Source organism: Danio rerio, chromosome 14, assembly GCF_049306965.1.
Source record: "Danio rerio strain Tuebingen ecotype United States chromosome 14, GRCz12tu, whole genome shotgun sequence".
Taxonomy (NCBI): Eukaryota; Metazoa; Chordata; class Actinopteri; order Cypriniformes; family Danionidae; genus Danio; species Danio rerio.
In genome coordinates, this window is record NC_133189.1 from 36,710,024 (window position 1) to 36,735,863 (window position 25,840).

The 25,840-nt window shown below is 34.3% G+C and overlaps 1 protein-coding gene across 13 annotated transcripts in view; it reads right to left on the minus strand.

Annotated features, from left to right (window-relative positions):
• Positions 1–3,983: 3,983 nt before the first annotated feature.
• fgf13a (fibroblast growth factor 13a) overlaps positions 3,984–25,840 on the minus strand; it is a 232,435-nt gene continuing 210,578 nt past the window's right edge. For 12 of the 13 annotated variants that reach the window (XM_073921379.1, XM_073921375.1, XM_073921376.1 and 9 more), the window contains 2 exons: positions 15,073–15,271; positions 3,984–5,605 (listed from right to left, as the gene is read on the minus strand). In XM_073921379.1, coding sequence (XP_073777480.1) covers positions 5,469–5,605; positions 15,073–15,271 — 336 coding nt within the window. In that variant the 3' untranslated portion in view covers positions 3,984–5,468. 13 annotated transcript variants of the gene reach the window in all.

Below are 25,840 nucleotides of genomic sequence, written 5' to 3' on the forward strand. Positions count from 1 at the left end.
TTACTTGTCTAAAAGAAATACTTCAGCCATGGTGTCATCCTTTCTCCAGCTTGAAAAAGTAACTCCAATATTGACTAAGAATTTAAAAAAAGTTTTGATTCAGCATTTGTGTTTACTGGTCACTCTCTCTCTCTCACTTGTGTGCAGATCATGTACACAAGTGCACATGCAAACAGCCGATCTGCATGAATGGCTACAGATGTACAAATCTAAAGTTGTTGGTAGACAGTTTGGTCTATTATCAGAATTATGGGAATTATCAGCCAGACAAATTTTAATTGAATGAACATTTTTCAGTCTTATCCCTTACCCAGAATATTAAAATACATATAAATACATTTAGATCATTTACTTTAATCATTATTATTGGAATGTGAAGAGACTTCAACCAGCAAAACAAAAAAACAATTCTGAAGACAATCGCCTACTGCACCTTTAAAGAATGAAACAAACAAAAAAAAAAGTCACTTTCATTTTGAGATTTGCTAATGACCACAGTGCATTAGATTAAGGCAAAGCTAAACAAGTTGAACAAAATGATTATCATGGTGTCTCAATAATGGTAATTAAGCAGTGCAACTGTTTGAAGAAGAACATTGAGAGCCACATTAGTAAATTACAATGATTTCTAAAGGCTTATGTTAGACTTGTGTCTACGAGTAATGGTGATGAAAATACAGATTTATTCAAAGGAATAAAATACATTAAGTATATTAAAACAGAAAAGTTTTTTTATTTTGTAACAATATTTCACATATCTGCTGTAAAATAGTTGCGGTGAGCTGATTTTCTTTAAAAAAAAAAAATCAAAATCCTAAAACAATAAATCCTAAACTTCCAGACAGCAGTGTAGCCAATACTGACATTGTAATATACAGCATAATATTGAAAAGGATCAATACTGCAAACTGCATGCATTTAGTTTTGTGCTCTATAATATAAGTTTCCAATATTTGATCTCGGTGTTCAAACTATATTTATACACTATATTCTAGGGATCTCAGTCTTGGCCACAAAGCTGTCGACCATCACATTGATTCATTACACGAAATTGCTCCACAAGGTAGAAGAAATGCAGGACTCTTAACTCTGCAGGCAATTAAAGAGCAGTATTTTTTTAGAGGCGATTCATCTTTGTCCAGAGAAAGTGGATATAGTTGGCTGTATCTCCGGCTCAACTACACGCCAACACACACAAAAAAAAAAAAAACCAACAACATTCATTCCCCAGTGTTGGGCTGTTTGTCAGTGTCTTACACCACAGTTCTCTGTTGAGTGCTGTTTTATTTTTGTTTAGTGCAAAAAGTGTTCCAGCAAATACAGCAGTGGCGATAAAATTTAATTCCTACATATATTTTTTCATTTGTATTGCCCTGTCACTTCAGTATTCGATTTCACTGGCGCAATATGACTATTTAATATCCCAATTTCTAGAGTAAACAGATTAAAATAAGATCTAAGAGGCCATTAGAACAAACTGAATTGGCAAAGAAACAGACAAGATCTGTTGGCCGGAGTACAATGATAATACAATTACAGCAGGCAAAGCATTATTTATTTATTTAATTATTTTATGGTGGAAAAGAACAAGCCTACATAGTTCCAGTGATAGTTTATTGTGTTTCACATACTTAAGCTGTATTGACGGCATATATGCATATAAAATTTGATATATCTGTGACATCACAAGACTGCTGAAAGATACTGACACATTTTTTGAGGAATGATTGATGTAGAATCATATGAATTACAGTACTAAAACATCTTCAAAAAGTATCTACATTTTACAAATTTAGTTCAACGATTGATGATTAATAACTGTGAAAAATTCAGATTGATTTGGCAAAGAGACATTAATAATCATATAGATACTTGGAATAAGCCCCCTTTTTATTTTTTTTCTTCAATTTCTGTTTAACAGAAAGAAGATTTCTTCAGCACATTTCTAATCATATTAGTTTTAACTCATTTCTAATAACTGATTTATTTTATCTTTGCCATGATGACAGTAAATAATATTTGACTAAATATATTTCTACACACTTCTATACAGCTTAATGTGACATTTAAAGGCTTAACTAGTTTAATTAGGTTAACAATGCAGGTTAGGGTAATTAGGCAAGATATTGTATAATGATGGTTTGTTCTGTAGACTATCGGAAATAAAATAGCTTAAATGGGCTATTAATTTTAACCTTAAAATGTTTTTTTATTATTATTATTATTTACTGCTTTTATTTTAGCTGAAATAAAACAAAAAAGACTTTCTCCAGAAGAAAAAAATATTATAAGACACTATGAAAATTTCCTAGCTCTGTTAAACATCATTTGGGAAATAGTTAAAAAAAGAAAAGAAAATTCAAAGGGAGCTAATAATTCTGACTTCAACTGTATCTTAACACTTAATGCCCCACACTTAAATTATGTATGGATTTTATCTTTAAGAATGTGCCATATAAAATTTTTTTAGCCAAAATGAATGGCGAACATAAGGATGTTGATAGATGTGAGAATTTTATTCCTCCACTTAAACTATGAACATGTGTTTTGTAGTATTATCTTTATGCATTTGTACAGTTTTCCAAATTTTTTTTTAATTTTCAAAACTGTAAAGAATTTGTATGCATTTCGTATGGTATTGTATGTTATATTAATAAGAAATCTTTAATGCAAAGGAAACAAATACATTTGGAGTCTCAGTCAATTTTTGTGTAGGAAAGTGATTGCTTTAGTCAGTTTTTGCTATAAGAAACACTTTTTTTTCTCAACAGCTCAGGATACAGTCAAAACCTTTACGTTCCAAGGTGGAGACATGATATTGTTTTTCTTCAGGCTGAAATAAAATGCTCATTGTGACATTTTTAACAATATGAGACACAAAACTATACACAATATCAAATAAAATGTGTAACTTTTGGATTTAGTGGCTTATTTGTATAAATTTGGATGTTTGGTACATTTTAGTATGATTTGCTCATCCCCCAATGACAGGCCTTGGGGTGGGCTTTTAGGACACACCTCCTTTTAAAAATTAATAAAGTATTTTCAAATGAATTAAAAAAAACTTTCTGACAATGCATAAAATAGTGGTTTCTTTGTCAGATCAGGCTGAACTATTTGTATGATGCTTAAAAAATGGCTAGTCTATCCAAAATAAAAACTCTCATCATCTACTCACCCTTTTCACAAACTTGTTTGTTCCTTTTTTCTGGTAAACATAAAAATAATCTTAGATAAAAATTAATTGTTTTTCTTATACTGTGGGTGTCGTTGTTTACTATCCAGCAGACACACAATGTCATTATTAATAATTAAGACATTATTTTTGGTTTAGATTTAGGTCTCCAGCCTCTAAGATTAATTATTTTGACATCCAATAACGACCTGAAATGACATTGATTTTTGTTGACTTTAGGTTGTTGGAAGGTGATTAAAATCCAATTTTGCGTTGGAAAGTAACCAAAATGTCATGTCTGTCCGACTTTGGACATTGATGTCGGCCTGATTTCAGCCTGATTTTTATTTCCAAACAAAATGCAACGTCCCCACAATGTTGGAGTACAACGTCAATCTGATTTCATTTTGACATCCTGTGGCTGCTGGGTAGTTACTAACATTTTTCTAAGCATCTTCTTTTGTGTTCAACAAGAAAAGAAACTTCACTCAACTCTTGAGGATGAGAAAAGAGTGAGCATGTTTCTATTTTTGGATGAACTTTCCATTATTTTCACAATTATTTAGAATTTATGCATAGATGTTTGGCTCATACCAATGCCAAAAAAAAAAAAAAATTAACCAGTTTTTTTTTTTTGTTTGTTTGTTTGTTTGTTTGTTTTTTTACTTTTAACACATTACAAAATGATGGACTTTATAATTTGATAGTAGGCACTAAGGTCTATCCTATTTCACATTTAAGATCCGCTCTATCCCTTAAACTCTAGATTTAAAGCGATCAAAGTGAACAAACAAAGCACAAAGACACATTTTAAAAGTATATCTTAATATAAACATTTTATTCAGTGCATTGTATGTACACGACAAATCAGAAACAACTTGAAGGTACGTGGCAGAGTGCCAGTGAGTACATACATGTTGTTATCCTGGTAGTTTGGAACATATGATCCAGGGAGGAGTTAATACACATAGCCTACGTCATGCAGCTCTACTCCTCGCCTCCCTGCAGTCTCCCATGCAACAGATACTGTATGTTCATCTAAAAGAAAGAAACCCAGAACCAAAAACAGGAGAGAGAGAAGAACCCCCTTGTAGCATGTATGACGTTATGTTGAATATATACCGTACCGCAGCCCACAAAAAGGCTCCTAATTGTACACAACCTGATTTGTACATGCCCTGTACAAGATTTGTTTCTTTTTTTGTTCACTTTTACAAATTAGACATACCCTAAAAAAATGCAACCAACTTAAGATCCACAGTATCATTTTTTGTTTGCTCATTTTATATAGAAAATCGTCACCACCGCAAGTTAATTATACACAAAACAGAGTCCAGGTGGGGAGTCCCGCCATGTCTCGAAAAAATCACCGAAAACGGCGACCAAAGGAGAGTTGACATGGGCAGGAAAGGCCAAAAAACACAAGCACGCAGACTAAAGGAACATAGAAAAGGACACGAAAAAGAGACAGAAGGAAGAATTGGAGACATCGAACAGCCCTCATGAACCACACATCCATCTCCTCGAATACTGAAACCTCTCACTAATCCGAAAAAAGAAAGAAAATCTGTTCCTGTCATGCATTATTATATGGTCTGACGGCTGGAGGAGAAACTCTCACAGTTCTGTCTTTGGTGCGCTGGATCTCCAGACGCTAAAAAAAAAAACACTAATACTGGGGGAAGAACAAGAGGAAGAGAAAGTAAGAAAAGCTCACAGCTAATTCAAACAATTAGCAAGCCACGACCTCTCGCTTTCCGAGAGTCTCAGCTTCTCTGTACGTGTGGCTTTATATTCCCTTGCTAGAGAGTCGAAGCCCTCTGGGCGAGTGCACATAATGACAGAGCCCCCCTCTAAAGACCGGGACGGGTGCTTCTCTATCGCTCCACAGTCAAGGCAGAGCCCTGAACTCGTAACAAACGCATTACTTGATCAGGACCTGCGATGCTAGTATATGAACATATGCTGAGAGGGACTGAAACCAAACGTCCCGTTGGATATGAAAGGCTACAACTTTTGTGTTTCACATGGAAAAGGCTATCGTAGTGGTGATCAATAAGGAAAACAAGCTAAATGTACCCCCCCTAACACCCCCTCCACCCACAAAAAAAAAAATTCAAACTAGCTAATTAGAAAGAAGTCCAATTGGATGTTAGACTAGTGTGTGGTTATGCTATGTTTGGTGTCGTCCTGAACCGCTGAGAGCTTTTTGGAGAGAAGTCTGTGTGAAGTCACAAGCATTCAGAGGTTTTGGTGAAGGCGTAAGGTAGCGGGCCGGGCCGGGTAAACCGGGCTACGTTGACTCGTTCTGACTCACAGCTTTGCCCCCGTTCAGCACAGCGGAGGCACTGCGGCTCTTGGTTGGCGTGCCGCTACCAGAACGAGAGAATTCGGTCAGGTCGTGCAGAGAAGGCTCTCTGTACATGGCCACTAAAAAACACAAGACAAACAAAGAGAGATCGGTTAGAAATAGCAGCAGGTGTACATGTGCACAGAGAAAAAAACAATAGGCTTGTTTACTTCATGAAAGCCACTAATCAATAGTGTACACATAGTACAGGGTTTCTACAGGATTTATCAAGTCCAATTTAATGGTCATTTTAAGACTAAAATGACTGAAATTTCAGACTTAACACTACAGATTTTTTTAATGACCAAGTTATAACCTTAAAAACATTAAAAAAAACAAATGTTGTTGTAAGGAAGATAATTAAACCATATTAATAAGTAAATAGAGTTAATAAATAAGCATTTCTTAAAACTTTTATTAAAATACAGTATATTGTTAGTGATGGTGTTAGCCCAATTGGGTATAGCTTTGCATGGACAAAGGAAAATTAAGACTCATTTAAAATGATTTAAGACCTACAACACAATATTTCAGTGGATTTAAGACTTTTTTAAGACCTAAAATTAGTTTTTTGAAATTTAAGACATTTAAGACTTCATAAGACACCGTAGATACCCTTTAGTATGGAAAAAAAACAAAGATTGGCAGCTGTAGTTCAACAAATTAAATTATATTAATATATACAAGTTTTTTTCAGAAAACATATTTCTAAAGGTGCCGTTGACTTGAAATTTTACCCGGATGTTTGTAACAATCTAAGAAAACCATATACAGTATGCAAAAAACAAAACAAAAACAAATCTAATTAGTTTACAAATTCAGTTAAGCGTAATAAAATGAAATGTCGCAAAAAAAAAATGACGGAAAAGTATTGAACACATAAAGAAAGGGAGCTGTAGAAATTCAGCAACCCTCTGCCCTTTGTCATTGTTAATTAATATCAGCTGCTTCAGCCCAACATCTACATTACCAGGATGATGAAGATGAAACCAGGTTGGAGATTTCAGCAAGACAATGTTCCAAAAAACAGCCAGGGAGACTCTTAAATTATTTCAGAGAAAGAAAATCAAGCAGTAGAATTCTAAATAAAGATCAGATTTGATAGACGAGACCCACAGAACCATCGAGATTTTTACACTCAATTGAAGTGTAAAAGTGATGAGATGAAGTGATGTCGCCATAACCAAAAAAAGCCTTTTATATAAATCTTAAATACATTATATTAGTTCAGTACTTTCTCATAATGTCATTTCATTATTACACATAACTTTCAGATTTTATTAAATTTTTTTATGTTTGTATTGTTTTGATTTCCACTAAAATCTGGTTCAATTCCATGTCAACAGGTTGCATATATGGATTTCTTTAGTTGTTACCAACATCCAAGTAAAATTTCTGGTCAACGGCACCTTTAGAAATATGTTTTCCATGTTCAATACTTTTTTTTCCCCCCAGATGTTATTTATAATAAGTCCAAATTGTTTAATAAAATCCAATAAAACCCAGCTCAGTTAAGCCTGGCTCACACTGTGATTAAAAAAAAAAAATAATCCTAAACGATTGTGGCCTAACAACCAAGATGCCCCAAGAGACAATCATGCATGACACATTCAGTAACCCACATTCTGAAATGATACAGCACAGCAAACATAAACAATATATAGAGCTAATTTTGCTCAAAACATAAATAATACAACCCAGAAAAAAAGCTGTTTAAACACTTCACCAAGCTGGTTTGAAAATGTGCTGATTCAGTGCTCCTATTGAATCTTTGTTGACAATCTTTGTAACTGAATTAACGCTGCAGGAAAGTGTCTGAAATCTTCTGATGCTGCCAAACTTCATTGAAGGCAACAGCCATTAATCGGTTGTCTGTAAACACGTCAAAACAATGATCAAGACCACAGATTTTAGCCTATAGGATTACAGCAAACTTTTAAGATTTCCCAAATTTGTCTCATACGACCAAATCATGGCTGAAATCAGAGTGTGGGCATGGCTTTATTTACACAAATGCCCACAAAGCAAAATCAATGCAGTACAGTAGGATAGTGCAGACTGTGAAAAATGTCAATAGGGTCAAGCAGATCGTTTCACTCCTTTTTAACGGAAAGCATTGTTTTAGGCAGTTACAGTAATTTCTGTCTTGCTGTATAGAAAATGCATTGTCTGAACTCCTGCTATCTGACCCTCGCATCTAACCCAAGCACTTTTACACAATCCCTTTTAAAAAATTTGTAGGATATTAAATTGCGTTCATCTGATGGTCTTAAAGATGGATGTGCAGTACAGGAGCATCACAAAGACTTCCTTTACCCTCGCACAAAGCTCCTTCTGTCTGCAACAGGCAATCGATGCGGCACTTAAGTGGAAAGCTCTAAGAATCGATGGTTGACGTATTGGTTGTGCAACTGAGTGTCGAGCCTCTCGCCAGAGGGATGTAGTAGTCCAGGTCATTATTAGTGCTCTGTGCACTGCTGTCTCCAGGCTTTGGCATACAACAGATCCTGACCAATGTGCTTCAGAATGTGACACTGTCAATATGGCATTACAAGCCAAGGTGAGAAGCAAAAACACATTTTTCATAAAGCCATTTTGGGCTTTTTTGGGGGCTTTTTTATAAAGTTTAATGTAAAGAATAACCCCAAATCATATTTTTGATCTGTTGTTATAGATTTTTAAACTCTACTTCATTCAATGCTCTGGTTTTTGTGTTAAGGGAATGTATGCAAATTAGCACATACTGTACGTAATGAAATAATGTCTAATATGCATATTTAAACAATATTTGAGATTTATTTGTACAATTCTTAATGTAGTCAATGAACTAAAATATGTTGATGACTATTAAATTGTTTGTCATTAATCACCTGCAGTGTCTCCCTTTAAATGTTTAAAACATCTCTTCTAATTAAATGAACATACAGTAAACAAGACGCCAAGCTGAAGCTGAGGGCTGCCTGCTTGTTTTGGAGATGGTAATGATCTTATAGGCTGATTTTGTGTGTGTCTATATCTGAACTCTAGACTGAAGCTACTGTAGTTTGTAAATGCAGGGCTGGCAGCTGAAGTCATGTTCACAGTGAGCAGACAGTTCTTTAATTGCTCCTCTGGCTGAGACTGCTGGAGAATTTTTATAAGGCTGTGAGCAAAATTACAATTCCCTCTTTCTCTTCAAATTACATAACCCTCCTTAACAACAACTGAGATCATGACCGACACAAATAGTGCTTCTTTACAGGCATCGCACTTTCTAACGATTTGGTTTGTTAGCATTATTTGATACATAAGGTTAACAATGAACATCAAGGTAATTTTTTATGTACTTTTGATTATTACTTATACAACAGTTCTGTCTGGTTCTCGGAATCTGTAATCTGAATCTCCGATATTCTGCAATAACAGAGACCGCATAAGTCTTCAGGAGAGAAATTTGTATTTCAAACTACAGCTGATCAAATAATAGTGCTATATTTATACCATAGTAATCAGCTAGTGTTTGCTTTGCTTTGCCAATTATTGTGATCTCCTGATTGCAACAGAGAAATACTGGAAAACCTCTGTAGACTGATGGCATTTTAAGCTGATACTGACTTTAGATATTACACTAGAGAATCATTCAAATACTAGCTCTAAAGTGGCGTTGGTGAAGCAGCAACGCTTTCTGCGGTTTAGACCATCAGCTGATATATACACAAAGTCAGAATTATTAGCCCCCTTGTTTATTTTTTCCCCAATTTCTGTTTAACAGAGAGAAGATTTCTTCAACACATTTCTAAACATAATAGTTTTAATAACTTATTTCTAATAACTGATTTACTTTATCTTTGCCATGATGACAGTTAATAATATTTGACTAGATATTTTTCAAGACACTTCTATGCAGCTTAAAGTAACTAGGCAGTTTATGGTAATTAGGCAAGTTATTGGATAATCATGGCATGTTCTGTAGACTATCGAAATATATATATATATGATATTTTTATACACTGCCAAGGGTTTGTTTTCAGTATATATTTTTATGGAATATATATTTTTATTCAGTGGGATGATTAAAATGGATCAAAATTAACTTTACAAACAAAATGGAGCAATAAAAAAATGCAAAAATGCTGTTAAAATTGATATTTAAAAATAAATGCAGATAAACTCTGATAATAACCTCAACACAAAATCAGCAAACTAGAAGAATTTCACAAAAATCATCTCTGCCATCACAGAAATTACCATTTAAAAATCCATTCACAATACTACAGTTTATTACTACTGCATTTTTATCAAATATATACAGCCTTGGAATAAATCCTATGTTTTAAATAGTAGTCTATGAATAATTTAACATCTAACATGACTAACCAATTCTGTAAAATATTGTTAATTTTTATTTCTACTTATTTTTAAATATTGCATCTTAAATTATTGAATTTACTAACATTAATATATAGAACCACACATTAAAGTCTTACAAACATTATCAAGCATCTGAACAGATGAAAAAAAGGCTAAATTTAAGCAAAGCATCTTTTCCAATAAATCTATCAATATATCCATCAATAATTCAGAAAGAAAACAGTTTAGAAAATGTACAATGCTAACTTTGCATTCTTTGATTTATGTTTAACTAAATTAATTCCCTAAAAATCTGTCTATCTGTTTGACGGTTGGGTGAAATATGCTTAGCCACAACCCCTACTCAATATTCTAATAAAAAAAATAATCTTGCTGGAATAAAAATCCGCAGCAACTTCCAGTTCAAGTGGACCTCAAGACAGTTGTTTTTTAAGAGAATGTATCCTGAATAAGGCTTTTTTGTATAGTTATTTTTTTCAAGCCTAAATCTGTGACTGTGCGCTGGCCTCTGAAATGCGCCAAGTGAAACACTGAATGAATGCAGTGTAAAGCAGCGTCAGCCTGTCAGTCAGAGCTAATGCATAACTCCTGCTGTCTCTTACATTACCAGCCTTCACCATTATCCGCTCGCCACATGACAAGCCACTTTAGAAAAAGCAAAAGCATTTTCAAGGGCTGAGACATTTCCTCGGAGAGCAAAACGTTTCTCAACTCCTAAGCCTCCGTTTTTTAATTATAATCTAATCAAAGACCTTGTTTCAATTCTGTAAGCACCAAAAAGCATTATTGATTCCTGTAAGAAGCTGAATTGTGTGAAAATATCAGCCATTTAGTTCAAAAACTCATTTCTATAGCATGAGTCAAATGATGAATGTGATGCTTTATACAAATGCACAGTGCTTTAGAGGTTACAGAACAGCTCATCTTCATTAAGAGATACTGTAAATTATGGTTATGAGTTTCCTCTAAACAACTTTAAATGTCACATGAACACATTTGAAATAAGCATATAACAATATCAGACTTTGTTGTTGCGATAACTGCAAAAAAAGTGTTACTTTAACAGGTATACAGTAATAAAAACACAAATTTTTTGTGTATTACTTTATATTCAGAGTAAGCAAATTTACAGCATAGAAATTGCAACATTTTTAGAAAAACTGTTATTAATGTTAGTTTCAAAAACAAATACAACTGAAATTTATTAATGTTATTAGTTTAGTTTGTTAAAGACATCATCTAATAAAATGTTTTGACATTTGATTTCAATGAGTCAATAAACATTATGAAAGTAACATCCCATAAGATTAATAAATGCTTTAGAAGTAGCTATTAAGTTTAAGGTATTTAAGTATATGAGACGTACACCACTTGAATCCAACATCTGGATGTTCTTAAAGGGGACCTATTAAGTAAAAATCACTTTAATACGGGGTTTAAACATCACCTCTCCTTCATAAGCAGGAGTGAGAAGCAGTCGTCCACCATTATGTTGCGTTCACACCAGACGTGGATAAGGCGTCAAGCGTGAGTGATTTACATGTTAAGTCAATGCAAAGACACAAATAGACATCCTGCGACATGTTTTGTGTGAATGACGCGATTCGCGGGAATGAAGCAGCATGAGTTGAGTACTTTGTGCGTTTGACTAACTTCAGCAGACATTCGCGCTGCGTTAACCAATCAGGAGCTTGCTCTTGTAGGGGAGTGGTTATGATGTAGTGCCTGTTGTTGGTGTTGTAAGAATTTATTTTTAAGCTGCATTTTTCCTCCTAACCAGATGGTGGTGCTCCTCAATTTTTACACATTAGTGTCTAATTTCTACGCATCCTCCAGAACAGTGGATGGCACCACTGTCCAGTCATCTGCTGTGTGCCGCTACTCAAGCTAGATTAGCAACACCTGTGTTTGGCCTATATAAGTTTGTGTGTAACAAGCTAGTGCGTTCAGTCTTGAGCCATGATTGCTCGATGTTCTCCTGATTCTCTCGAGGAGCTAAGTAACACTTTATTGTTGTGTTTTTTGTGTCTTGTGTCTGTTTTGTTTTGCCAGTTCACTGGAAGCTTGGCTTCAGTCATTTTTGTTGTACTTTGCAATCTATTTTTCAAGTAAAGCCTCAAGTTTCCTTATTAGTCTTCAGTTCAACAAACTGGGCAACAGTTTATCAAACTGAGCTCTGCTCAGTCAGAAGCACCACTGAAAGCCTCCATTATCCATGTATAGTTTCAGGGTTGACAGAAAAGATCTAGTGGACTAAGACATGGGGCTGAACAAATCTACAGTGCTAAAGCATTTAAAGCACAGCTACTCTCTCAATAGTTAGCCAAGTTAGCCATTTAACAACAAAACTAGAGTCAACGAGCAGACAGAAGCCCCGCCCATGATGCAAATCCACGTCTATTGTGAAGTGAATTTGACGTGCGAATTAAGCAAAGTACACCTGAGAATGAAACGAGTAATCTCAAAATGTTCACGCGTCTATTAATAAGCGAACAACCCAATTTATTCATGCTTTCCACATCTGGTGTGAACACAGCATGCCGAAGATAATATGCCAGCGACTAAGAGACATTACGAATGTTGAGTTGTAGAAAGCAAAAAATGAACGTTGTAGTCTTTATAGACTACTTTTTTGACAGCTTCACAGAATTAATGTCAGTCCTGTTTTGAATCTGCCACTATGCTGACACAAGGCATTTGTATGTCCGCCTTTTTTTAAAAAGAGGGCATGGAGCTCTTTGTCATTTGAATTTAAAGCGACAGACATCAAAATGGTACAATTTGGATCTAAGCCTAAAAGAGGCAGTTTTGAAGAATAATAAAACATTATTTGTTTGGTATTTTGAGCTGAAACCTCACACCCACACTTAAGCGACATCAGAGACTTATTTTAAATCTTGTAAAAAGGGGCATATTAGGTCCCCTTTAATGTAAAAATGTAAACTTTCATATTTCATCACAAGACCCTTCCATCTCTTTCTAAAGCAACAACAACACATTTCCAGAGAACTGTGAATTGTGCTTATAGAGTGCAGTGTCTCTGTGTTCGCTGACAGTGAAAGTGCGCAGCCGGCAGATGAAAGTCACAAGGAACTTTCAGAGTTGAACAAAGCCGCGCTGTGTGGTTTTCTGAGGTGCCTGCAGTGGCCTGGATAGAGTCGTGCAGCTCTGTTTGCTGTCAAAAGCTGCTTTATCATCCACAGACTCTGCTGTAAACGCTCTGATTGTGCTTGTGTGTGAAATGCTCCAGACAACCTCCATCGTCCACAGCCGAAGAGACTAAACACAGCTGGAGAGACAGTGAAAGTGCAGACCCTGCATTCAAAGCTCCGAAGCATTCAAGAGGAAAAAGGAGGACGTAGTCAAATTTCATTTTGACTATGAAAGAAGATATAACGCATAAATACAGGATGACTTTTGGTTAATTTGCTGTCCAGTAGATGAGTTATCAAGGTTTCCCATAAATTGGGTTTTACAGTCATTTGTGATTACTTGAAGCTTTTAAAAGAGCAATTTTAACTCCTATTTATAGCGGATAGTGTTTTTATTGCCTAAAAAGTGCCATAATTCAGCCGATTTGAATGTTATTACTCAATTCAATGGGCATTATCAGTGGTTATCAACTGATAGATATAGGCCTGTAGGGGCCATTATCTAGCCCAGTACAGGCTGTTATCATCCATCTACATGGTTAATCAACTATAGATCACGTACAGCTGGGGCCAGAAGTTAACGAGAATTATTTATGTAATTTATTATATTCCTCATTAATTGTATTTTATTAACGTCTACCCTTACCCCAACCCTAAACCCAACCGTCACGGTAATGTAAAAAAACAGATTGGATCTGGACTCTTCTCTATTAGTATAGCTAATTAACCATGTGAATGGATGATAACAGCCTTCTAAGCCTATTAGTAGGTGCAGAAGACCCCTACTGGCCCATTTCTATCAGTTGATAATCACTGATATTGCCCATTCAATCCAGTGATAAGATTTGAAGAAAACACCCAGTTACTTGAACAAAATGCACAAATGAAGTATGAAACAATATGTGGATTATTTCATTAAAGAAATGGGCAGGAAATTTTTGCTAATATTATTTAGGCATTCTAGTTTTTGAGCAAACATCTAACAAACGAAGTAAGGGAATAGACAGAAGGCAATCAGCTTACAATGATTGAGATTGGTTCAAGGATGACTGCCGCTGAACGTGACCCAATTGAAGAACATTATTTTTGCTTTACATGTACAGTATGGCTGGTAGGCTATTATATGTGCATCAAATCGATAAATGCTTTCGTTTAACTCTTTCTTTGCTGTTAATGGAGGAAAATGATTCCTTTCAGTTGATGAGTTTTACGGCAATCAGTGTTTATGTATTATGGTAGGGGAAGCCCTAACGCAGGGGTGATCAACCCTGTTCCTAAAGATCAACCTGTTCAGGTCCTATTTAATTAGTTTAGGTGTGTTTGATCAAGGTTGGAGCTGAACTTTGCAAATAGGTAGATCTCCAGGAACAGGGTTGAGCAGCCCTGCCCTAACGCATGTCCTAAGTGAGTGACATGATGTCAGATGCTCTGGGTATGAAATCTGAGAAAGAGTAAGTAAGATCAGGGATATATATATATATATATATATATATATATATATATATATATATATATATATATATATATATATATATATATATATATATATATATATATATATTTTATATATATATATATATTTTATATATATATATATATATATATATATATATATATATATATATATATATATAAATATATATATATCGCAAAAAAAATACAAAGAAAGTTGTGAAAAACTAGTGTATTATTATTTATTATTATACTTGATTATATTTAAAATATGCAAACAAAGGAAAATCACATCAATAAACCTGAACTGTATTTAATAATAATACAATGTATAATAGTTCTATTATTATAACATTTGAACAAATCTATAAAATATCATGATAGTACAATTGATCTGTGAGTTATTTCATAACAATTAAGATTTCGATAGTAATTGTAACTGCAGTTCATGTGTCATTAATGTTGTTGTTATTATTATATAACAACAGGAAATAATAAAACTAATATTTACAATATTTTATTCTTGCTTTCAAACATCAAGAGCACCTAGTGTGAACAGTAATAAGAGTGACTGTATTGAGGTGTTAACTCACCTTTCAAAGGCTTGGGGAGGAAGTGTGCAGCAGGCTTGTTCTTCTTCACATGGTTGCCCTTCATGATCTCTCCTTCTTTATTCAGGCCCAGGTACCAGCCCCTGCCCGACTGCTGCTGTCTGTAGATCATGGAGGAGTACGTCACGTAGTAGTTCTCAAATACAGACTCCTTAAACTTGCACTCTGGTGTGAAGTGTTCCTGTGCAGCAAGAGAGAGGCAGAACAACAGATGAAGGTTTGATTGAGACATAAACACATCCTTTATGTTGCATATGATGAATACAATAAATACACAAACATAGTTTTTACTGATTTTTTTGTCAATCTGATCACAAGTAATTATCTATCTGCATACATTTGATTATTAATAGCAACCTGTACATATATTCATTTATTGTATATATTACAATGATCTATCAATAATCTTACAATATCTGTTAATAGTTAATAAAACAATGTTCATGGTACATCCATCTGTAAATATGACCAAAGTTTTTCTATAATTGCACTTTATAACATATACCTATATCCTGCATTTGCTGCTATTGCACTCCTGGGGGCTGTTCCATAAACCAAGATTAGAGAAAAAGCCAGGCTTATTTTGGTAAGTCAGATTTATTAATGGCGGATTTGATTTCATAAATCAAATTATACAATGGCAACTTATGCTGGGAAACTAGCCTGGTCTGGGGTAGGTTAACTCTCAGGCTAAGTCTTAAGTTCAAGCTTAATCAAGGTAATGTTAACATTCACCTGCTGTAACTTGATTCCATTTTAGTTCACTTAACTTCTTAATTATGATTAAAACTTTATAGTCACTTAATAGTAAATATATACACCAAACATCTTTAAGAATAGAATGATAATACAAATATATAAGTTATTGCAAATACAAACCACAACATTTCAACTAATTTTTTTTAATGTATCTGTGGATTTTTTTTTCCTGTTTATTAAAATTTTATTTAATATTTCTTCCAACATATTAAATTGGGTGTGCTCATTTGATCTGAGTAAATTTTTTTTGCTAGATTAGTTCCAAATTTTGCTCATATATATATATATATATATATATATATATATATATATATATATATATATATATATATATATATATATATATGAATGACAAAAAATTTATAAAGAAAATAATATTAGGAAAGCACTGATTGAAGTACGCTACATTTCTTAAAGAATGACTTTAAAGCTGTGAACCCTGAGTGGAATAATCAGGAGATGATCCAAGCCGAGCAGTAATCTCATTTTAATATAAAGATATTTTCCCAAAGGAAACACAAGTGGAAAGCAGCAATTTGCAGCGGTTTCAGGAGCAAATTAAAAATCCTGCTGCTAGTGCATGCATATTTGAAACATAATGTGCTGACATTAAGCACATTTATTATGTTACGGTGAGTTTGCAATGCATTAAAACTTTTCCTTGCAAGCAACAATTGGCAGTAAGCGCATATTCTCTCTCACCCGCGCAAGAACAATTTCACTGTATTGTGACAAATATTTAATTTAACGTTAATAGGCCTAAATTATGGAATATTTATTAAAATGTTAAATTTCCTGTCAGCCTAATCTCTTCGCTTTGTTGCAAGCTGCACTGTAGTTTTTAACTATTATGTTAAATTATTATGTTTGAACTCAAAAACCAACGCAACTCACTCAATGTAAACAGCTGTCTCTTTTCAGAGCTCTTTCAGTTCTCGAAGTCCATGGTAGCACACAACATAATCGATGCATCTATGCTCGACCCTTAAGGTTTTACGACAGTAACATGCAGGAGCAGTTATCTAGATTGTTTAAACTAAACTCAAATTAGTTCGATTAAATGATCTTCAACTTGCTGTTATGGAACCAATTAAAGAGTGCACGTTTAGTTCGGCTCACTGAAGTCAGGTTTTCGACTTTAATCCCCGATTTTCTAAACAACTTTTATGAAACCCCCTGGTTAGACCTAAACTGCATTTCGTTGCCTTTTACTTATACATGTGTAATGACAATAATGTTGAATCTAATCTAATCTAATCTAATCTAATCTAATCTAATCTAATCTAATCTAATCTATTATGTATTTGTATATCACCTTTTACAGACAAGAAGTCACAAAGTGCTTTACAGTAAACGAAAAGGTATATCAAAACAGGTAAAAATCTAAGTACAATTAACACCAAATATAAAACCAGCTCACTATACTGTTAATTAAAAGCTTATCCAAGTTGTATTTACATTTTCGTTAAACTGAGCCCAGAGTTCTTAATGCTAGAGTGAGAGAGTTCCCGAGCCGCAACCCTGAAGGCACGGTCACCTTTAGTCTTTAGCCTTAGTTCTTGGCAGGACAACTTGAGAGAACAACCGCTGTAGTGTATATGTAAAAGAAGAATATAAAGAGGAGCCTGACCATGCAGAACTCTGTAATTACCAAATCCTTAAAAAAATTTTTAAAACTGATAGGAAGCCTGTAAAGTAAGGAATAATGTGCAACTTCCTACTGGTCTTGTGATCACTTTATAGATGATTTGTTCATTATTTGTTAAGCTTATACAAATTAAATAGAAGAGGGTGACATTAAATACAATCTGTTTAAACACAGTTTAAAATGTTTTACACTTTCTTTCTTTCTGTCTGTCTGTCTGTCTGTCTGTCTGTCTGTCTGTCTGTCTGTCTGTCTGTCTTAGCAATATGATAATACATGCTAGCAACTGCATAGCAACACATTAGCATTTTACCTAGCAACTTGACCAACAACACCCTAGCGATTATGAGGAAGACAGTATAACAAGGCATAGCATCCTTTCAACAACATAGCAAAACAATAGCAATTACCAAGAATACCATAGCACACAAATAGCAATATTCAAGTGACCGTCTAGCAAAAGCAACCTCCTAGCAACAGCACATAATACCTTCATGTTAAGTGCATCAAAATAGACTACAAAATACAGCAGCAACAAAATGTATCAAATTAAAATACTGCATTTTAAAAATACTACAAAATATTTTTACAAGAGAGCATGACATTTCTTTGCAAACCTTCCATCAATAGGCTTATTGGATCAATCCCTTCACCATTAAACTGATTTAGTGAAATAAACAATGACTGATAACAACAGCAATTCTCTGAGCAAGTTTAATTCAGCTTCTCTGCACCTCATTCACCTTTACAAGAGGAAGTACAAATTTCATATAGAAAGTCCTGTCTTGAAGATGATCTCTTTAATCACTGTAAAAACTATTTAATGCAGATAATCAGTTAAAAAATAGTATACATAATAGTATAAATACTATATCTCTCTGTATATCTATTGTGAAAATTGCAACCATCTGTAAGAATTGAAATATTACAAATATTTTTGATGTCTTTGACAATTCAAAACATGAGCTGAAGACAGGGCCAATAGACTCCACAACCCACCAGGGGGGAATGCGTGAAAAAACAGTTCCTGCTGCATTTGCATCTGACTATGCTAAAACTCAGCTTCATCCCCCCAACTCACACATATGGTCATTTCAATGTTTGAATGTTCTAGAATTAACCAAACTGACTTTAACCATCATGTTTGATATCATTTGAAATGTCTCAGTGCGATTGGTACAATGGTCTCATTCTCTCAGAAATAGACATAATCAGAACAATAAATATATAACTTCAGGCATCTTTTGAACCACTGTGAGGGAAAAAAGTGTGAATGCCTTTTTTGTTATTCACACCCCCTTCCTTGAGGGAATTCTTGGATTATTTAAGGTAAGGCCTAAGAAAGACTCAGGGCGATTCTGCCTAACCAGATCAGCCCATAACATGGCTTGCACCATGTTATGTATATTACAAAGTCAGGAATGCATCTTTTTCATCTTGGATTTATCTTTGATATTTTGATGTTTTGTATTGATCATTTATGAATTGACTGATTGAATTGGCATAATACATTTACCTGACTAATAAATTGTTATGTTTCGAATTATTCAAACCTTGTGTTATTATCACTGATAAATGTTGTTGTCCATAGCACTACAAGCCATTGTACAGGTTAGCACGGACTAAAACATGTTAGACGGAGCAGCGTGGCACGCTAAACAATGTTGTTAGAGATCCGACTAGCAAATTGGCATTATTTCATGTATACGTAGACTGCAAAAGGCCAACTATGGGTTTTCTATTTAGAACAACAAAATATTGTTGAAACTACTTTAAATGTGGATATTTAGGCCTTCGTCTACAAATTTATAATCCTGTGCGATTATTATTAAAATACTTTGTCTTGATTAAGTAGATAACAGATCTATGGGGACCACATAAAAATCTCCTAAATTGAGTAAGTAGGGTTCTGCCTGTTTAGGAGAGTGGTTAATCGCCTCTGTTTAATGACCAAGACTGACAAGCTTGTATTAAGAGATTGTATACCCGGCCGGTGCAAGACTCGAGATGCTATCGGAATCTGAGTAAATGAGAATAAGGTATAATAACAAATCAAAAGAATATTCAATCATAATCTAAAATAATGTGAAAGGAAACAAAATAATCTTCTCAATGTTTTATAATTGGAGTCAGATAAAACGAGGATAAATATATTAATATTCTAAACCACCTCATACTAAAATTGGAGTCAGATATGAGTTAAGTTTAATATAAATCAACATTGTGCACTGGAAAGACCGAACATGCAGTAAACCTTCATCCACCATTGGATACCGTCATTGGACCAACTGGCTGGACCTTACACATCTCTTAACAGTTATATTTGTTATAGTTATATTTTAAAAGGGTGATATATGTAAAGGTAATTAAAATGTTTTGTTTACATCATGAAAAACAATATTTTTTATTTATTTATTTTATTTTTTGCAATTGAATTTTTCAATACTCAATGAAAAATTACAATTTCTGAAAAATCGCCAGGATTAGTCATTTTCATAAATCAAGATTTTTTTGCAAGTGTGCTCTTAAGTACACAATATAAAAAGCTATCTGTTTTTGCTGTCATAAAACCTGAGTTAGGAGTTTTTGACCTCTAGTCTGTAGACTAGAGTATTATTAAATATTTTTTATCTCATACTGTTAACTATGTCAAAGTTTGTAATTACCTATGTATAAAGAGCATCTGCAAATCAGCTACTGGCATTTGAAACCATAGTTATCGCCAATATAGAATTTATTTATATTGTTTGTCTTGTTTTCCTGTCTTATTTTGACTTGCGCCCAAATCTACACCTGCTATTTGTCTGTTACTTTATTTATATGTTATGCATAGTTTCCATCCATACTCCAAGTATTGATCAACTTCTTCAATATTCTTCAATATCAATTTTGTAGTCTGATCTTAAGCCTTGGCAAATAACTGTGAAAACACCACTATTAAAGGCCATATTTTTATGATGTCATCATGTAGACTTCTTACAAAGTATTTTACAGTATTTTAAAAATACAAAAATAAAAGACACTAAAGTATTTGGATACAAAATATTGAGCTACTTTCATAAACCATATCAAATACAAATTACAAAATACTATTTTGCATTTAAAATATGTATTTGAAATACATATATTGTAAATACTGCCCATCCCTGTCAACCATAATCCCTTAACAACAGCATAATAACCATCTACAGTACCAACACTTTAGCAGCTACCCAAGGCATCCAACCAAATGTCCAACAATGCAATTACAGCCACACAGAACATTCCAGAAGTTTGAGCCTTTAAAAATAGCCTTTAAATAATTTCAAACTTTAAGCTCCAAAAACTGATTAAAATTTGAGACTAGAAGTCAGTTTTCAACTTTGTAATTTAACCTTTTAACTTGATTTACTAAAATAAAAGTTAAAAAAAAAAAAAAAAAATTTAAAAATCATAATAAACATTTAAAAACCTGGTAAAAAACTAAAATGAGACTCAGTATCTCAGTGATACTTAACAACACTGTTAAAACACTCATTATTTGATCGTTAATTGCACTTTAAATGAACAAAAACAGCAGCTAATTAAAAAAAAAATTTGGCCCAGTGTAATAAAATGTATTTCTGTCCCTCCACTATCCTCTTAAAATCCCCATTTCTTCATTTATCTGTTGTTTTTTCCCCCTAATAATCCTCACTCTCCTCCTCTTGGTCTGTTGTTGTGCTCTCTCTCATTAGCACTTCCAAAAGCAATCTATGTTGTAGCGTTGCATAAACATGCTAATGGAGTTTGGGGATGGATCGCTCTATGGATCGGCCGTATTGAATGTGTGTGCGAGTACAGCGTGTGCACTTCATTGAGTCATTATAAACGCTCGCCTCCCACCAGGCTTGATCCTGTATTGACTGTGTGCTTCGTTAGGATACTGCAAACACTTTGAGAGGGTGAAAAGATGAGACACAGTGCATGGAGCACCAGCAAATTACGCTATTCTGCATGTTATCTGGCTAACTAATTGCTTTTCAAGAGGTGTCTAACTCTTTCGCTAACTCAGTAGCGCATTGGAAACAAATCAATGCCTATGTAAAGCCACAGTAACTGCTCATGGATCCACACCTCCAGATGGATAAACTGGGGGTCTTTATCCATGTTTTACGAGTGGAATATTGTTTAAATCAGAGTTTCCACATAAACATATTAAGTTTGTTTAATCTCTGCCTCATTGTTTTCAGATTTAAAGTTTCTGCTGACAACTTAAACATACATTTATAACACAAAAAAAGAGGTTCAAACTAAATCAAGTTTGTGAACACTTGACTGTCACGCAATTTTTGGCATTGTTATATATATATATATATATATATATATATATATATATATATATATATATATATATATATATATATATATATATATATATATAATAAGTTTAAACTGTTGATGTTCACAAATGCCAATAATAATAAATTAAAATAAACCAAGAATGACACGGTGGCTCAGTGGTTTGCACTGTCACCTCACAGCATGAAGGTGGCTGGTTTAAGTCCTCTCTGGGTCATTTGGCATTTCTGTGTGGAGTGTGCATGTTCTCCCTGTGTCTGCGTGGATTTCCTCTGGGTGTCCCACAGTCCAAAGACATGCGCTACAGGTGAACTGAATAAACTAAATTGGCCATAGTGTTAGTGTATGGATGTTTCCCAATACTGTGTTGCAGCTGTAAGGGCATCCTCTGTGTAAAACATATGCTGGAAAAGTTGGCGATTCATTCCGCTGTGGCGATCCCTGATGAGTAAAGGGACTAAGCTAAAGGAAAATGAATGAATAAAATAAACCATCTTGTTTATGTCTTTGTATTGTTTTCTCCCTAACTGTAAAGAAACTGAACTGAACCAAAAACAACTGACTGTACCAAATCATGAATTCTGTGTACTTTTACACCTAGTAAAGCTTGAAAAGCTTGGCAAACCAGCATGAACTCTGACAGTTTTAAAGTTAAAATGCTGGATGTTTCATATTTCATTTTGAAGAAGTATTGTACAGTCCTATATTGGTAATATTACATGCATAATAGATTTATGATACTTGATTTTTCAAATCCAAATGCTCATAGCATATCAATCTCCTTAAATGCACGAGCGCAGTAAATTCAAACAGAAAGTCATTAGAAGAGCTTAGATTAATATCCACGCTGGGCCTTGGGCTGCTGTTGCAGTAACTGAACGGCTCTATTCAAATGGATTACAGCACCTCAGGGTCTTGTGGCTGTAATCTTTACTGTTTGAGTGTGGCAAATGATGTGGAAATATTACGGAGGGAGCTGTGAATCAAATTATGTTTTTCATCAGAGCCAAGGGAAGAAAGAAAGTGTAAATAATCTGTGTGTCGTGCTGCAAACATCACTAGGGGAAAGTTTTACAGGAGCTCTGAGAGGACGATGCGCCTAAAGGAAAATCCTCCACAGGTTGGGGATTTATACAGGACAAAACAGATTAAGTGACAGCAAATTGAATTATTATTTTATTCAGTTTCCTGCATGAATTACATGCATGTTTGCTTATGGATCCAACAAACATGCATAAGCTTACCAGTCGTGATTTTTCTTCCTTTTAAATTTGAGTTGGTCAATTAAGACAATTTTATCAGCTGCTTGAGTTGCATTACTTACTGTACAGTGCTCAGCATATAGAAGTACGCCCCTCACAAATCTATCTTTTAAATTCATATTTTTAATAGGAAGCTAAACAATATTATATTTGTGCATATACATTAGATTAGTCAGTACTGAAGCCAAATCTGGAGCTTATATAACAAAATAACTTGCCTTAACGGTCCAAAAACTAGTACGCCCAAATTTATATGTTATAGAAAAATATTAAATACAAATTTAAAGAAGAGGAAAATTAACAGAAACAAAAAAAAATTTTGCAATATTTTATTGTATTATCTTTCGATTTCTTAATATGTTTGGTGACTGAAATTTTATGTTAATAAATATATCTGTTTAATAAATCTGTTTTGTTTAAATGCACCAAAATACATTGCCTGTATTCACCGAGAAATGGGGTGTACTCAGTTTTGCTGAGCACTGTATATGCAATTATGTAAACTTTAGGTCTCAATTGAACTAAAAAAGTAAAAGAAAGATTTATAAAAGTTTAGACGACCTTTTCTTTTCAGATTATATCACTAAAATCCAGCACAGCTGCTTCTAAGGCATCAACCAGGGAAACACTGTCATTTCTGATGTTCTGTAAGCTGCAGTGAATTAGCATTTTTATTAAGCCTGTCTACTGATTCATTTTGTACAGGTAGGTTTTATGGAGTTTCACTTTACAAAGCTAAAGTCAGATCATTATTTAGATTTAAAATATAAATCATATAGTTATCTGGTTTGTGTGCTGACTGGGTCAGTTGGCATTTCTGAGTGTAGTTTGCATATTCTCCCTGTGTTTGCATGGGTTCCTCCGGGTGCTCCAAAGACATGCGGTACCGGCATACGCTGCGTAAAACATATGCTGGATAAGTTGGCGGTTCATTCCACTGTGGTGACCCCTGATAAACAATGAACAAAGTCGAAAGAGAATGAATAAAAGAATGAATGAATAAATATATAAAGCATGTAGCATTATCGAGTGGACAATGATTAATCATGATTCATTTCAGCCTGTGAGAAATCAAAGTAATACCTTGCATTAAATTTGCCCCAGAATTTTGCAACTAGAATTGCTAGTAAAAATGTCTATATTAGTGCATCACTATATACCAGATTTTATTTTTGATATTATCCTGCTACTTCTGTGATGATGTAGAAATTGATTTGCAACAATAGCCACATCCACAGTAAACACAGTGTTAAAAAGGCAAGGCAAAGGTATTTTTTTCATGGCACTTTGCAACATCTTGTAATCTTAATTTTATTGCTAAAATAATCATAAGTTCACAAGCACAGTTTTTATTTGTCAGCACAGTACCTAGAAGGCTATTGCCACTGAGTTATAAAATAATTTTATAATACAATAACCTACTGTATAGGTCAAATAAAAAGAGGACATTTTATTTCTCCATATGTGATTCCTTTAATGCATTTTAATGCATAATGTTCCTAACAGATATTCTGATTTTAAATATTGTTGAAAACTTGTTCTGCTAAACAAAACCTTTACAGTCAACAGTTAACAGACACATCTCAAGAAACAATCAAAATAGAGTCCAACTGAAAAAATCCCCCGACCCCCTAAAATTTATGTTATAGGAAAAATTTAAAGAGCAAAAATCAAGAGAAACAATTTTTTTTTTATTTAATGAAATTTTGTAATTTGTAATTTTTTCCCCAATATTTCACATGAATTTAAATGTATTACTGTCTTATTTCTGAAGACGTTCAGTGACTAAAACATTATTTTTATAAATATTTCTGTTTAATAAATTTGTTTTGTTTGAATCAGGCATGTCCAAACTCGGCCCTGGAGGGCGGATGTCCTGCAAAATTTAGTTCCAACCCTAATCAGACACACCTAGGCAAGCTAATCATGCTCTTACTAGGCTTTCTAGAACATCCTTGCAGGTGTGTGGAGGCAAGTTGGAGCTAAAATCTGCAGGACACTAGCCCCACAGGACTGAATTTGGACACGCCTGGTTTAAATTCTTCAAAAATATATGGCCTACATTCATTGAGAAATAGATAAAAGTATTAAATTCTGAAATGGGGTGTACTCAATTATGCTGAGCACTGTTTTTAATATACTTTTAAGATGTTCAGAGGTGTTGCTGAATAGCTCCAAAGTGAAGTGACTTCCTTGAAGGGAATCGATAACAAACACACATATGCAGTTATAGTAGCAGTTTTAGTAGCAGCAATGCTGAAAATGTCCCTTCATCATGTGTCCAAAAGTGTCCTCATCTCTTAATCACATCACAGGACAGTCAGTTTCCAGCCGGCCCGAGGCCAACAGGAGTCGTCCTGCTGCTCCGGCTGACTCATGCAGACACTGAGCTCCCACACGCACTGACAGGAACACTCCTGATGTCACAGCGCACCCGTGACATCGCACCTCCTTTGGGACAGGCTGTCAGCTCAGCGCCAGCATACATCCCGTAAACACCCAAGAACCTGAGAGTGGTTGGGAAGCTAAAAGGATCTTCACTCTGAGGGTCAGAGGTCAGCCTGAAGAGGAGGTTTGATCTGCAATTATGTGCGAACATCAAACATGGATGCATCTGAGATCAATACGACTCTTGGATACAGTAAACATCACCACATGATGGTAGGATGCGTCTTCGTTCAGCTATGACTTAGTAATATGTTGAAGACACTGTTTTGGGTTCACTGAAGGTGAGGACTTTAAGAGATCTTATCAAGTAACAAAG